Source organism: Verticillium nonalfalfae (assembly GCF_003724135.2).
Source record: "Verticillium nonalfalfae strain VnAa140/NRRL 66861 chromosome Unknown scaffold_83, whole genome shotgun sequence".
NCBI classification, from domain to species: domain Eukaryota; kingdom Fungi; phylum Ascomycota; class Sordariomycetes; order Glomerellales; family Plectosphaerellaceae; genus Verticillium; species Verticillium nonalfalfae.
In genome coordinates this window covers 89,187-104,481 of record NW_021167308.1, presented here as the reverse complement: position 1 = coordinate 104,481, position 15,295 = coordinate 89,187, and the positions used below count along the sequence as shown (strand labels likewise).

Here is a 15,295-nt window from a genome sequence, read left to right as displayed (position 1 = left end):
TTGAATGGGTGCTGATGGAGGCGAGTAGATTGTACTCGTTGTGATCTTGTCGAAAGGTAGTCGGGACTTTGGTATGCTCAAAAATATCGCGATGTTCTCTGCGTGGCTCGTCTAGTGCCAGACCTACAACTATTATCCTCAATTCTAGACGGAGACGGGTCTTCTTATTAGTCCATCCATCGACGCCGGTGAAAGGCGGATATGTCGGCAGTGGCCGAGCGGGTCGTCGGTCAAACAGAATGACGACCGCCTCCGTTCGGGTGACCCACGCAACGTCAGGCTTTCACTCGACATTGATACATGCGCCTATACGAAGTCTCAAGGCTCAGCCCCCTCAAGCGTGTTGATTGTGTTGTCCCTTGGCGATTGGAACCTAGGTAGGTATGGAAAGGGGGCAAGGGCAAGGATCCTGAAAGGTAATGCAAACAACGATTCATAGCCACCATGTGTTTAGATTCCGTCGAAAGCCGGGCGGGGCTCTGACGAAGTAAACTCGGCAGTTCTCAATGATTATAGGGCTACTATACGAGCAGGCGTTCCTTGCATAGGTAGAGGGCCAGTGAGCCTTGGGTGACGGGGGCCGTAGCCAGTGCCGGCCGGTACTCACTGTCGGAGCATCATCCTTCTAGCCACAGCTCAGGAAGGACAAGGTATTCAACAGAATCATCTCGTCAGCTTCATCATCGTGCCTGCGTAAGGCAAAGTATGATTGAGCCCACGAAATCGCAAGCAAATGTACCATCGCGGTCGTGGTTGAAACAGCCACTCAACGGGCCCCTGTTTGTATGAGGCTCAACACAATGGTCCTGCATATCAGTGCCGTCTCATCTGCCTTCTAGGTTCCTTACCTAGGGTCAGCATGGACCGCACCCTGTTTTCCATCCAATGACACACGTCATGGCGCTGGTGTGAACTCCTCCTATCCCTGGCCATTGCGCGGCTGCTGTGCAATCGCGCAAGCAAAAGGCTTCTGAACACCGAAGCCCGCGCGACTCCAACTCCGCCGCGGCCTATCCACACCACATTTCCCAAGTCCGCGTTTCACGACTCGCGCAGCCCGCGCCGGATTCTCTCGATTCCCTTGCTACAGAATGCTCACGTGTGAGCCTTCTCAGTCTGGGGATAGCCTTTCCACTACCATTTCTCACCCTGGTGCCTAACAAATAGATGTAATTCATGACACGATAAGTGCCCGATGTTTGACATTGGTGACGCACGCAGAAGTGTATAGTGCCCCTGGCACAGCATCCCCTCCGTCGAGTCCTACGGAAGATTCCGAGGTAGCAGGGCCGATTCGTGAACAGTGAGACCGGGCAACGAGCGAGCAACCATGGACGAGGGCCGGATGCCGCTGACTAAATTTGCGAAAGGGGTGACACGGTTCGTGGTCGTTATACATGTACATCATTGCAGCAATCGGGATCGACCAGTCTTGCTCTTTGGGTCACCCTTCGACTCGAATACACGCCACATTGACACATCATTCACGCAGAGAGTGTTGCGGTTCAGTATTAGATGTATTGCACTAACAAAAAAGAATTCATTGTGGGTATCATAACCCCCGCCTTCCGCACTGCGATTCATCAAAGAATCCCCAAGCCAACGGTGTCGCTATTCAACTTGTGAACCTGTACTCCTCTCCCTTTCTTATGGATTTGATACGCAACAAATGTTCGCAAAACCAGGCACCCAAGGCGCGATTGCTTATTCTGCACTTGCCTATAATGCCGGATTCGCACATCCTAATAATAAATCTTCTCGTCCCAAATGGGTGGTCGTGCGCCCTCGGCGTCCCACTGAAGCTTGTTCTTGTCGTCCAGCGTGCACCCCTCGTCGGTGATGCCTATGACCTTGCTCGTCTGGATGATCTCATCACGAGAGACACCAGCCTTGTCCTCGGGGATCCACAACAGAGGAGTCGCGCTGGTGACAGAGGGAGGGAAGTAGGCGTCCTTCTCCACCTGCTCAGAATACAGCTGGTCGACATCGACAAGGTCGTGGGGCACCAGCGCACGGAGGGTGTGGTAGTCGGCGAAGATCCACGGCTTGAGCCAGCGTGTGATGATGTTGCCGCGCTTCTCGACAACGTTGTCGCCGTTGCCAGGAAGGACCTTCTTGAAAATGGCAGCCTTGGACTGTGTGCCAGCAGCGCCCTCGCCGTTGGTTCCGGCAGCCGCAGCTTCGACGTCGCCGGTCAGGAGAAGCTCCTCCTCGACCTGCAGCGTACGGGGGAGGCTGTAGAGCAGGGGGTTGAGGGCACTGGCGAAGGTGATGTGGCCCAGAATCGTGAGAACGAGCAGGACAACGGCAATGACGACAGGACCGGGAGCCTTCTTCACGGAGAACATGCCAATCATGCAAATTTCCGCAAGGTAGACGCCGCAGGTGAGCTGCTTGAGCGCACGAGGGTAGATCAAGCCTCTCGTGTCAATGTTCGTATCCGTAACGAACAAGATGTTGTAGCGGTACGCCATGTAGAAGCAGCCAATACCGATTGTCGACCAGAAAAGCATGATGGGCGCAATCACAGCGTAAGCGATGCCTGGAATATCATGTTAGCACACAAGTCCTGTGCCAGAGGCATCGAGTCCAAGACTTACTAATGACCGCGATGTTGGTGTAGACCGGCATGACAGACCCCCAGGAGATGGCGCTGAGCTGGGCCCACTTGTTGTACATGGATCGGGGGGTGCTTGTGAGGAACTTGTAGATCAGGGTGAAGATGATGAAGCCAACCACCTGGGAAACGACGCTAGCAGCGATACCCAGACCCTGGACGATGAAGTACGAGACGTAGAACTGGGAGGAACGGGGCAGAGCCTCGGAAAGAATGTCGAACACTGAGCTAGGATCATCCACGATCTGCTGGGCAGCAGCCACGGCCGAGCTAGAGATCGTGGTGATGAGGAAGACCTGGATGAGCTGGAAGCAGAAGTAGGCGTTCTGAGTGAAGAGCTCAACACGCGAGGCAGAAGGCTCGCCAGCAATCTTGGCGCAGAGACGCATGATGATGGGAACCAAGGCCATCAGGATCGCCATGGCAACACTGGGCAGCAGGCCACCGACTAGACCCAAGATGATATTGGGAATCTTGTCGAGCCATGTCAGGAAGCTGACCTTCTTGAGGGTGTCGACTTGAGAGATCATGGCAACGCCAGCAACAGGAATGGCCCAGAAGAGAATGAGAACTGTGATAAAGGCGGTGACGGCGTATTTGCGGACTACCTTCTGCCACCACGGGATGGACAGAGACTTCCAAACGACCTCGCCCGGGGTGATACCGATGTACCTGGGGCTCATATGGAGAGCGTGGTGGTGGGTGAGGACCTGGAAGGCAGCCTGGGCGTCAGACTGAGTGTAGAACTCGACAAAAACGGCACCGTTCTTGGCATAATTGCCGGCACGGTACTCGGCCTGAGCAGTGTCGACCTGGGGAATGAGCCTCTGGAGCTCAGCGCGAGCCCAATCGATCGAGTCAACCTTCTTGCCGTAGAGACCGAATTTGCCCAGGCGGTGGGTAGGGCGGCTCTTCTGAGGAATCCAGCGAGCGGCGACCTGACCAGGCTCGGCGTCGTTGGAGGGAGCAGGCTTCTCGGCAGAAGCGCCATTCTTGATGGCCTTGAGGCGCTCCTTGTTGACGGCCTTGATGAGCTTGACCTCGGCGCCCTCGAGCTTCATGGCAACCTTGTCACGCTCCTCGACGAGCTCGTCAAGGTCCTTCGTGGTGCCAGCGATCCAGAGATTCTTCACCGAATCGCTGAACAGCTTGCGCAGCTTGCTTTCTTCGAGGTAGGCGGCAGGCACAGAGGTGAACAGGACGGTGCGCGAGGAAATGCGCTTGGCGTAGGTGGGCGACAGCAAGAAAGCTTGGCGCAGGTTGATGTAGAAGATGCACTCGCGGAAGATGGTGTACATAACGAAACCGTAGAAGAGGGCGCCGATGAACGCGTGCGCGTAGAGGCGGTTCTTGTTTGAAGACTTGGTGATGTCAATGTTTGACATGCTCAAGATATTGAGTTCCTTCTGGCCGCCGCCGCCTGTCGCGTTGACGGGGAACAGGACGGGCCATGTCATAAGGAGACCAACGAGGCAGATGGTAGCGCAAATGCGCAGGAAGCGGAGGAAGAGGTAGGCATCAAGAGACTGGGACTGAAGGGCGACGATGTCGGGAATCTTCCAGAAGGCGCCGATCCAGTTGAAAAGACCGTTGGGCAGGGCGGGCGTACGTTCCTGCTCACGCAGGCTGCCTAGATAGGTTCGGGGCGCGTAGAAGCGGCGCTTGCTCCTGCGCAGAATAAGGAAGATGGTGAAGAGCACGGTGGCAGTGATTATGACTGGCACGAAAGTTGAGACCATGCCTGGGACTTGGTGTTAGCAAGCGCATTCATCGCCAGTTCACGATGTCTTGACGCGGAGAGTATTGTGGACGCACCAGAGAGTGATGCCGTCTCCGTGCTGGAGTCGCGGGCTTCGCCCTGCGACTGCCGCTTGGAGAACCTGAGGGCGTCCATGATTGCGAGCGGTCGCGCGACGTCGTTAGAGGTGAATCGTCGTTACCTCGAGCCGATCGCCAATGGAACGATGAGAGGTTGTTGGGTCAAGTTGGTCTTCCAAGTTTGAGGAAGAAAGTCGACGACTAAGAGGGGGGATCAAGGGAGAAAAAGGCGGAAGAGAGCCAAGATCCAGGTGCCGATCTGTGTGACGCTGGCAAACGGCAGTGACGTGACCAGGGGGGAACGGGTGCTTGGTCTAGGTACTGCACTGCATGCAACAACAGCCAAGCGACGCAATCAGGACGTGTCGATCTTGCCCTCGACGAAAGAAGGGGCAGGATGAAGGACGCGGTTGGTGTGATGCGTCAGTCGATTTCGTTCTGTTTTTCTGTGCTACCCTTTACCAGTGACCAAAGGTTGGCAAGGTCAATGACAAGCTACAGCGAGCTAATGCTGCTAGCGTCAGGCCTTCGTTCCTCTTGTGATTGCGGGTGGAAAGTGATGTCTCGGTTGTGCTGTGAGATGGCGTAGATTCCCCTGCGGTACGCGCCGAGCATGGAGTACCTGATGGTGTGTCGAGGACACAACAGAAAAACCTGGCACCAGGGTCGCAGTCAACGGAGAGGGTCGCTTGCTTCGTGGACCAGATTAGGAGACGAGACGAGATGGAATCACGCTCGAATTAATAAGGGTCCATCTAAGAAGGAATATCAGGGTTTTCTGATGCATCAGGACAACTGGGGTGTGCTGGGAGGGAACTGCAGGTTGGGTGGGGGATGGGTGACTGGCGCTGGGGATCCGGGAGCTGGCAGCTGGGAAACTTGGCCTGGACAGGCTGGAGCAGCCTCTGCGCCTCCCCCTCGAACTCCAAAGGTCGAGCGTGACGGGGGTGCCCTCTATGACGCAGATTTGCAGGAGGGATGACAACAGGGGCCAAGCCGGCCATTACTGGCTACAAGGGGAAACTGGACCCCTGTCAAGCTGGACAGCTCTCCGCAGGACAGGGAAGCCGCCAAGGTCTGGAATGGGCGACGGTGGGTGGTTGTTGCAGTGGTAGACCGCCTGATGCTGGTCGGTGCGTGGGTACTATTGCCCAAAGCTGTAGTTTGCATCTCCTGAAATTGGACTGTCTCCACATCAATGACGGTCACTGCCGTCCATTGAATCGGAAGACGAGGTGGGAAGTTGCCCAAGCGTCAAGACTTTCCCACCACACCGTTCGTGCTTGCCTTGACGATCAACGTTCACGCTGGCTGACCAGCAGCTCCTGCCCCACACTCCCTCCCAAAGTAGCAGACCAGCATGCTCATGATCGTGGCAGTCCTGAGGGTGGTGGATGGATGCGCCTGCCGTGTCCCCTTCACACCACGTCCACTCAAAGGACCCTGAGAAGGCGAAGGTGTCCGGAACAACCATCACTAATCCATCACATCATGATACCTTATTCTTCTACCTGTCGCCTTGAGTGTGGACATCCCTTGCAACCTATCTGATGGCCAGGCCGCTGCAAATGCCCCGACTGCCTGCGTCCACGATCGACCAGGGTTTTGCTTTGAAACGATCGAGACAGGATCCCCGTCGCGTATGTACTTCAGTAAATACAGGAGTGGTGCACTACGGCCATGAACTGCTCCATCTCCAACCTCTACACCTACACTGTCTGCATATGACATGCCCTGACATCCGAGCCTTCATTCCCCTCCTCGGTTGCATAGTGATGGAATAGTAGGCGAAGCGTCTCCGTCTTCGTCATGCCTCACACAGGACATGCGGACTGCCAAACAAGACGGGCGGTTTTCGGTGTACGCGAGCGTGCTGTCAGGTCAGTACCCAAATCAATGCAAAGATAGTCCATCTCCCTTTACCCTTTCCATGCCTAGCACATCCTACCACCTTGGCCCACGGGGCGCCAATGACTGATTGACCAAAACCTTCCCATTTCCGGCCCTGTCGATGGTGAACCTTGATAACACTTGGCCGGTTGTCCGTCCTGGTTTATCCCCCCACTTCAACAACCTTTCCATCATCGTGATCGCGATTCCAATGCCGATAGCCCGGCATGCCTCAGCTGGACATCTTCATCACTGCCATAGTCTGGACAATTTGAGGACGACTCAGCTGATGAGCAGCACACACAGGAAACACTGCCGCACTCGCACCACGCCCGACAAGGTGCTCGCGGGACGCAGCGCAGGTCGAGAACGTTCCTGGCAGGCCTCCCAGTGACACGGCGCCTGCCCAAACGATGCCATCTGTGCATCGGTGGCTTTGTGACCCATCGCGTGGCCATCTCTCAGTGCTCCAACATCCCAAACGGTGTCTTTCTCGGAAATGGCCTTCATCGACATGGGTGTGGCTTAGACACTCCCACACAACATCCCTAGCTGAAGCGTGCATCGACTGGTCTCGTCCCCGCGGCTAGTGCCGGTGGTCACCCTTTATCGAAGCCACCTCCATGCCCGAGGTGGCCCAGATTTACCCACTTGCATCTACTTGTATGCGTCGTGGTGCCCAAATGTCTGACAGCCTGCTACATATACAGCACAGGTGCTGGCAAGCTCGTCGAGCGTGGCATCGCGCCTGAGACTCCTGGACTCTTCCTTCCGCAAGTCTCAGAAGTCTACTCGTCAGATCTCCAGGAATGATGAACAACAAGGTCAGACGCTGAGGGTTGGTAGTGTTCCCAAGGTGTTTGGGCCACAAAGATCGACTCGCTCTTTCACGTTCGCGTCGCAATTTAAAATTGCCGAATGAAGGTCCACGTCGCTTGATGCAAGACCACCACCTGTTGCTGCACGGCTTTCGACAGTCTGCAGCAAGGGTACAGGGCCTCCAGCAACCTGGCCCGATCTGGCAGCAACGAGCCTGCATGGGAAGCCCTGGTGAGCGGTTTCTGAATGGCTTCGTGAACGGGCACAATACCCGTCCGACATGATCAGTCTCCTGTCGTCCTTCCTTCCGTCTTCCGATGCTCACTTAGAGCCACAGTTGATAGACTGTTGACCTCCTTTGCCACCGTTCGGGGCTTGGCACAACGAATGGCCCATGTCTTGCTCCCTTGCTTACCCTTACCCTTTGTCTCCTTTGTCGGTTTAATTCCATGACTTCTTTGGTAATACAAATGCTTTCTTTGAAGAGCGAATCACCTGGATGTTTGTTTGTCAAAAGCCTTCGAATCCTTTCTTTGTTTAGACTTATACACAGTATTGGCAGAATACCCTTTATCTTGGCTTGTTGGTCAAGTTGATTGTGATAAACAAACATGCCCTCCGAGATGGTTCACTCCTTGCGTTGCTCGTTGTTGATCATTCGCGATACTGAGATCGGGCACTCTCTACACAAGCCTCAGTTGGAAGAGTTTTTCACGTTGCTTCACAAATCCTGAGCTCTGGGCATAATGACAGTGACCCCGGCGGAAGCGCCAACAACACAGGCCCCGGGGGCGGTCCCCAAGACTCAATATGCCACAGCGTACGAGTCGCGATACACAAAGCACTTTGGGCCTGGAAATCAACTCTATGCCCATGTCAACTGCGGTTATCTCTCGACACCCGGGCGCGCGCCGACACTCCTGGCTTTGAAGCAGCACGCACAGTCATTGGCCATTCTCATTAGAAATATTTCGGTGAGCACGGCATTTGGCGAGGTCAACAACAAGAACCGAGGCCGTGGGCACACGACTCGCGAGTTCAGAGAGAACGAAGCTTTCGACTGGCTTAACGACCTCTCGCGGCCCTACACCAACACGGATGAGTGGCATCAAAAGCCTTTGACGGAGCTCATGAACCAAGTGAAGGGCGAGAAGAGGGGCCACTCACACCACCACTGTCCTCTTTCTACACACGCCGACCTAGGACAAGACAAGGAGGGTCAGAGGCCACGACCATATGCTACCCACCATGCGCTCACAATGCACGCGAACGAGTGCTTGGAGATGCTTGATCATGAATACAGCGCTACGGGCGGTCTCATGTCGCTGCTGCCGACAGACGCGGCGGCCGATTCGGAGATGCTCCAGGCGGCACGCAACACGCTGCTGGGCCAGTGGCTCGTCTTCAACCAGCACCTCGTCGGGCGCATGCACGAGCTCGAGATTGCGTACGGCAACTCGCTCGACGCACTGCGTGGCGAAGCCGTTGTCCCAATGCAGAACCTCTCCATGATGGCGCCCCGAGGCGCGGGCGCGTCGTCAGGGGCGGGCAGCTATGGGCGCGAGATTGCGTATCCGCAGGACCGGTGGATCCTCTGCAACGCGGGCGACGACGTGTTTGAATACGTGCACAAGGTGCTCGACCGGCAAGAGGCGCTGATCGAACCGCGAGAGAGGGCGTGGCGGGAGCACGGGGTCACGGGAGAGCGAATGTGGCAGGAGCGGCGGGGCGGGGAGCAGCACGACGCGGGCCTCGTGGTGTGGGACGTCAAGACACGGTACATCCGGCTCCGGGGCAAGGCGCGGTCGCCCATCTTTGTGATTCCGGCGCACGGCGAGCACCCGGGGGTGGCGGAGACGCGGCGTCTCGAGGCGGCGCCGGGGGTGGTGTCGGTGGTGACGCCGACGTGGCCGGCGCGGGTGTCGGACTGGGAGCAAAAGTTCCGGGACGCGCTGCACGAGGGCAAGATGCGGTCGATTGCCAACTTTGAGCTGCGGGCGGAGAACGGCAAGCTGCGGGAGAAGGCGTCGCTGCTGGAAAAAGAGTGGCAGAAGCTGCAGCAGACGACGGCGCGGTACGAGCAGTACTACTCGGGCGCCAAGACGGAGAGCGAGGTGAAGGCGGTCGAGGTGAGGATGCAACGTATGCACGACGACTTTATCAAGCTGCGCAGCGAAAGGGATGCGACGGTGGAGAGGGCATCGGCGACGACGGCGATGGTGAGGCGGATTATGCAGCAACTCGAGAAGGAGATGCCGGCGAAGTATACTGAGTTCATGAAGGCTTTCCCGGTGGGCGAGGAGGAGCAGGAGGGAGAGGACGAGGGTGAGGAGGTAGGGAAACAGAAGCGGGCCAAGCGGGCCAAGTCAAAGGCGGACACCGCCGAGTTGCATCCTGGCGACTCGGACTCGGAAGGCGTAGGCAGTGGCTAGGAGCAGCAGCAGGAGAAGATGGTTGGTACGCAGGCGTTGAAGTGAGGAGGGTTGTCTGTGGTTGTCACGGGATGCTCATTCTGGTGTTTTGGACGCGAGGTAGCTAGGTAGCCACAGAAGGTACCTAGGTCGGCAGGCAGTTTTCGTACGTTGCTTTTCCCGAGACGAGACTCGAGAGCTGTGACTGTGGCTGTGGCTGTGATGCCTCGCTTATCATGTCGAACGTGTGCTGCCATGCAGTGAGTGCAGGGTGCTGTCCATGTTCCACGAGGGTTGAAGGAAGGATGGGCTGGGGGGGGGGGGGGAGAACACATGTCAGACAATGGTGATGGTTGCGATGAGATAGACACGGGGTACCTACAAGGCAGGTAAGAAGGTACATGGTGGCAGCTTGGCTGGAAGCAGCTCCCTAAAACGGGGCCAGAAAATGAGCTGCGATAAGCTCTCTGCCTGCAGCGGGGTCGCAGCCAATGGTAATATCCTGATAAAGCTCAGGTGGGTCCGTCGCCAGGTCAACTGGGCACTGAGAAGCACCTGCCACAGGGCGGGCGACGCATCCCACAACAAAACAATGGGGACCCTGTATCCCGAATCCTGAATTGCCTGTCTTCAACCAGCCTCCATGCGCCGCTTCACCCAGGCCGAGACCAACTGACATCCACCCCAGGCCACCCTGCAGAGGCAGAACAAAGCGCCCACCAGTGACGAGCCACCATCGGTCCACACCCATCTGCACCATCATCGTTCTAGGCTCGGTTGACCGGCCTCCCCAAGAAAGACTGGTGGCGGGGCACGGCGCTTGTCACCCCTCTGAGGCATAGTCAAGTCACCTAGCTACCTAGGTCAGGCAAGTCGTCGTCGTGTTGACATTGGGACACCTGGTTGCTGTCGATGTTTGCAGCGTCTTCGTGGTCTCTTCTCTTGCCTGCCAGTTCTAGTTCTGGCTCTGTCTCGTCAGAAATACTGCCTGCCTGTATATCCCGCGAAAACCCTCCCCTCCTTCCCACTTGCTCCCATGGTTCCTGCACTGTCCGGGGTGTGTATGATTAGCTGCTTTCTGTGATTTGGCAGCCTTGTTCGTCATCCTGGTCTGCTTTCCTCTCTTCCCCTCCCCCAGACGAGCTCGACACTTTCCCACTTCTTTCTACATGCTCTGGCCTCCTCGTGGGCCTCATCTGCTCTGTCTTCTATTCGCCCCCTTTCCCTGCGAACCTGTCGTCACGTCTTCGTCCTGATTCGCAGCTCTTGTCGCTGCCGCACCTTCATCTGCTCATCGGTATTTTGTCGTTGTCGTGATGACAACCTGATGGGGGGAGCGGAAACATCACGACTCAGGGCCACCATCCGCCAAGGCAAGGCAAGACAAGAGACGGAGAGCGAGACGAGGCAAGCCAGCAGACAAGCAAGCAACTGAGCGATCAAGAGAAGGATAACGGGCACCATCGACTTTCGACTGCCCCAACAATGCATTGAAACGATCGCAGATCTGCGCATCGGTCCAAAATTCACCCCCTCCCCCATTCCTCCCACAAGCACCACCACCTTCGACGACGACCCACGATGCCGTCGCATCCATGGCAGCAAGCCGCAGCCGTCACCAGTGATGCAGCCACCCGGGTGACGGCGCTGCTTGCCGTCGTCGCTCTTCTGCCGGCCGTCGCCTCGGCCGCCCAGACGCTTCCCTACGTACCGACGACCGTGCTCCTGCCGGATCGAACCTCATCCAACGGCAGCGACATCGCCTACATTTTTCGCCCCTCCTCTTCATCTACCGACGGCAAGACGCATGTCGACCTCCTGTCAGTCAATATCTCAGCCACAGTCGATGGCGACACCAGTATTGAAACCATTTCCTCCGACCTGCCCTTCTTGCGCAACGCCAAGGACACGACAGCCTTCCTGCCGACCGTGGCCGACAATGGCACCATTATCGTGCAGGCCGGCGACTGCGCCGCTGCCGGCGGTTTCGACGTCTGGACCTACACACCCGCAGACATGGCCTCCGATTCGAGAGACGGGTCCTGGGAAAAGGCTGCCGCTAACACCGCCCGCGATACGAACGACAGCAACGACGATGAAGCCCAGCCCAACCCACACTTTCTCGGCGCCGCCATCAGCTACTCCTCAGTTCTGGCCCCCGTCATGTCTGAACCCATTCTTTACTCCTATGGCGGCATGTGCTCGACACCCTCCGAGGACGCACCATCTTGGCAGTCGGCCGCCAACTACTCGAAGCAGATGGTCCGCGTCGCACGAGACAGCGCCAGCGAAAGCGAGCTGAGCTACACAGCATCGCTCATCACCTCCAAGGGCCCAGCCTTCCCCGAGGCCGGCTTCTCACTGACCCCCCTGAGCCCTTCCATCACCAACAGATCCGACACAATCACCCAGCAGCGTAGTTACGTTTTACTCGGCGGCCATACCGAGACGGCCTTTATCAACATGAGCACTGCCGCAATCTGGAATCTGCCGGCCGAGTCGTGGTCTTTCCTCTCTATCAACGGGCCCGACGGTGGTCTTCCCGGGTCCGAGCTCGCCGTCAAGGGCGTCTCGAGGAGAGCCACGCCATCGTCCGTCGACAGTCGATCAGGCCACACAGCCGTTCTCAACGAAGCGGGCGACGCCCTCGTCGTCCTTGGTGGCTGGGTTGGCACCGTCGCCCACGCCGCCGATCCGCAGCTCGCCGTGCTGAGGATGGGCAACTCGTATGGCGAGTGGGCGTGGGAGATACCAGACGACCAGCCGCAGGGGTCGGGTGTCTACGGCCACGGCGCCGTCCTGCTGCCCGGTAATGTTATGATGACCTATGGCGGGTTTGAAATATCTGGGTCACGCAGCAAGGTCAAGAGGCAGCAGAGCAGCGGCTCGCCTCGGTTTCTCAACCTGACCTCCTTGTCCTGGGGATCAAGCTACACGAACCCGTCATCAAGCTCGAGCACGGGAGGGAATGGTTCGGGAGCTTCAGAAGGGAGCTCCAAGAATGACAACAAAAACGAGACTATGAAAAAAGTAGGCCTCGGTGTCGGTCTCGGCGTCGGCCTCCTCGCTGTCATTGGTGCCGTTGTCGTGTGGTTCTGCTACCGAAAGCGGATCAAGAAGCAAAGACAGGATCGCGATCGAGCGGTGCAGGGTCTGGCGCAGGATGCTGCGCGCTTTCTGCACGCTGATGATGAGATGGTCGAACGAGACGATCCATGGTCGTCCAACTCGTGGTATACGGGCGGACACGACCCCTACGACCAAGGCTCGAGGTCTCTCGGATACGAGACGTTGAGGAACAATCGCAGCGCACTCGGAGGCTACGGCGGCAACGCGCCCGCCGGCCTGCTCATCCCGAGAAAACCTGTCATATCCAAGACCGCAAGGGGCGCCTACCAGCCCACCGCCTCGCGCCCCGGCAATTTGCCGACGGCGGGCCACATTCATCCGATCTACGAGGCCGATGAAGAAGCCCCCGACGGCCCTGTTCTCATGCGAGACCCGGATATGGGACCCGAGACACCGACATCGCAAACGTATTCCGATCCTTTTGCCACACCGAGACACTCAGGCATGGAAGCATCTACATCCGCCACGGCTGGGCCCATCGCCTTCTTGCCGCCCAATCGAGCCGCTCTCACGCCGAGCCCCGACCGAAACCATCAGCGGGGCTTTGTCGATCCGGAGGTCCAGGACTGGCAGTCGGACGTCGATGCCGCCGAGGCCCTCTTCGCGCAGATGCCTCCCCGCGCAGGCCGTGGCTCGCCGACACGCCGCGCCTCAATGCGCTCTGCCCGGTCCGGCACTACCGGGCCCGACGACGAGCGCACGGGCAGCGGCCTTTCTGACTCGAACCGCAGTACGTTCAGCAGCCTTCTGTCGCGGTCCGGATCAGCCGCTGGCACGGCACGATCCTACACACCTTATCGCGCATCACCAACTCACACGGGCACGTTGCTCTCGGCCGGCGGCGCCACCAACAATGATGGCCGTCTCGGCACGTCGGGTTCAGGCTCAGGTTCAAGCTCAAGCAACAGCGCCCACACCTTCTCCACGGCCAAGAGCAACTTCACCTCGCTGCAGGCTGAGGGCCCCTCGCTGCTTCTTCGCGGCGAGAGGTCTAGCCCCACACGGGAGCAGCACTATCAGGGCGGCCACGCGCGCGGCTCAAGTTACCCCCACCACGGCGACGACGATGACGAAGAAGACAACTTCATCGTCCCCGGCAGCCCCAGCAAGAGCAAGCCCCGCCGCGGCAAGGGCTGGCTCGGCAGCTTGCGGCGTGTCTTCAGCGTCTCGGGCGGTGGCAGCCCCGCCGACAGCAGCGTCGGCAGCATTTCGCCGGCGCGGCGGTCATCACTCGACGGCCGCGACGAGCTCGCGTCCACGGCATATGAATCACGACTCGGGCTCAGCGGCATCGGCGGCGCCGAGCTGCTGAGGCGGAAGCAAGGTCGTAGCGGTTGGCAGGACGGCGAGGGAGTGAATGACGCCGGCGGTAGCGGTGCCCGTGGCGGTGACGAGGGCCCGCCGCCGGGCATGAGTGAGGAGGATTGGGACATCGAGAGGGCCATTGAGAAGAGGCTCGTGCAGTTCATGTTCACCGTGCCCAAAGAGCGGCTGAGGGTCGTCAATGGCGACGAGGCGAGCATTGACGATGGGGCCTCGGCTGTGGACCCGGAAAAGGTCGGACTCGCGTTGTCACCTTCGCCCGAGGAGGCGGAGCGGGAGCGGGAGCGTCCAGATGTCACCACCGGAGGATTCGACCCCAGGTCTGCGCCCTCGCCCGAGCCGTTGAGGATTCAGAAGAAGAAATCGGTAGAACCTGTCGAGGAGGTGGTGGACGAGAAGGCGGGGGCGCCTTCTGTGATGATCCCGCCACCGTCCTCTTCTTCCTCATCCATTTCAATCGCCGACGAGGACCTGTGGGCGCCGGCCCGGGGCCGTGAGCTCAGGGTCCCATCCGCGGCCAGCGAGCGTGAGCTAAAGCGCATCTCGACGACCGAGTCGGGCATCAGCGAATCGGAGCCGCGACCAAGCCTGACGTTGCGGACGGCCGAGGCGGTACGCATCGAGAGACCCAAGACGAGGGTGCTGAGGATGGTCGAGAGCTTTGAGGTGAAGAGCCGCGAGGGGAGCCCGAGTCCCACTCGGGGGTCGCCCTGATAGAGGAGGTACTGTCAGGGTAAGCGGCGGATGAAAACAAAGCTGGCATGCGCACGTTGAGATGAGGAAGGAAGGGGGACATCTGATTTCGGGCTCAGGGACCGGCGCGAACACGGGTTTGAATGTGTCTGTGTCTTATTTTGCTAAATATGGGAAGCTGGGACAGCACGGGACTGGATGGTGTTTTCGGTCGGTCGCTTTCGGCTTTAAGCCTTGCGTGGAGTACATGTTTTTGGCTATTCGTGGTTTTGTATAGCTACCTAGGTAGAAATGTCTACTGATTGAGCTCGATTTGGCCTCCTTGCCGTATTCAGCGGTAGCTTTCTTCCCTTGCGATTGATGCACCCGTCTGTGCGAGGTATACCTATCTAGGAAGGTTGGTTTTTGTTGATGCCCCTGAATGGTGGCGGTGATCGTATGCAGCCATTGGGCGTCTCTATAAAGCACTCTGATGGACTGGCCGGTCTAGACTTTTCATGGAGGATTCTATAGTAGAGGTCAATCAGACGGTATGAGGCTTTGTCTGGGCCGCCCTCGATGGAGTCCCTTTTTTTCTTTTTTTTTTCTTTTCAGC

The 15,295-nt window shown here is 58.0% G+C and overlaps 3 protein-coding genes across 3 annotated transcripts; 2 read left to right on the top strand and 1 right to left on the bottom strand.

The window, feature by feature from the left end:
* Positions 1-1,742: 1,742 nt before the first annotated feature.
* Positions 1,743-4,511, bottom strand: D7B24_008904 (uncharacterized protein; the record flags this gene model as incomplete). The annotated part of the gene is made up of 3 exons (XM_028642986.1): positions 1,743-2,542; positions 2,601-4,358; positions 4,433-4,511. The coding sequence occupies 3 exons, from the start codon at positions 4,509-4,511 to the stop codon at positions 1,743-1,745; spliced, it is 2,637 nt and encodes an 878-aa protein (XP_028493365.1).
* A 3,379-nt stretch (positions 4,512-7,890) lies between these two features.
* D7B24_008903 (uncharacterized protein) lies at positions 7,891-9,576 on the top strand (the record flags this gene model as incomplete). Its single annotated transcript, XM_028642985.1, has 1 exon — positions 7,891-9,576. One exon carries the CDS (start codon positions 7,891-7,893, stop codon positions 9,574-9,576), a length of 1,686 nt encoding a protein of 561 aa, XP_028493364.1.
* A 1,560-nt stretch (positions 9,577-11,136) lies between these two features.
* D7B24_008902 (uncharacterized protein) lies at positions 11,137-14,721 on the top strand (the record flags this gene model as incomplete). The annotated part of the gene is made up of 1 exon (XM_028642984.1): positions 11,137-14,721. One exon carries the CDS (start codon positions 11,137-11,139, stop codon positions 14,719-14,721), a length of 3,585 nt encoding a protein of 1,194 aa, XP_028493363.1.
* Between the last annotated feature and the right edge of the window lie 574 nt (positions 14,722-15,295).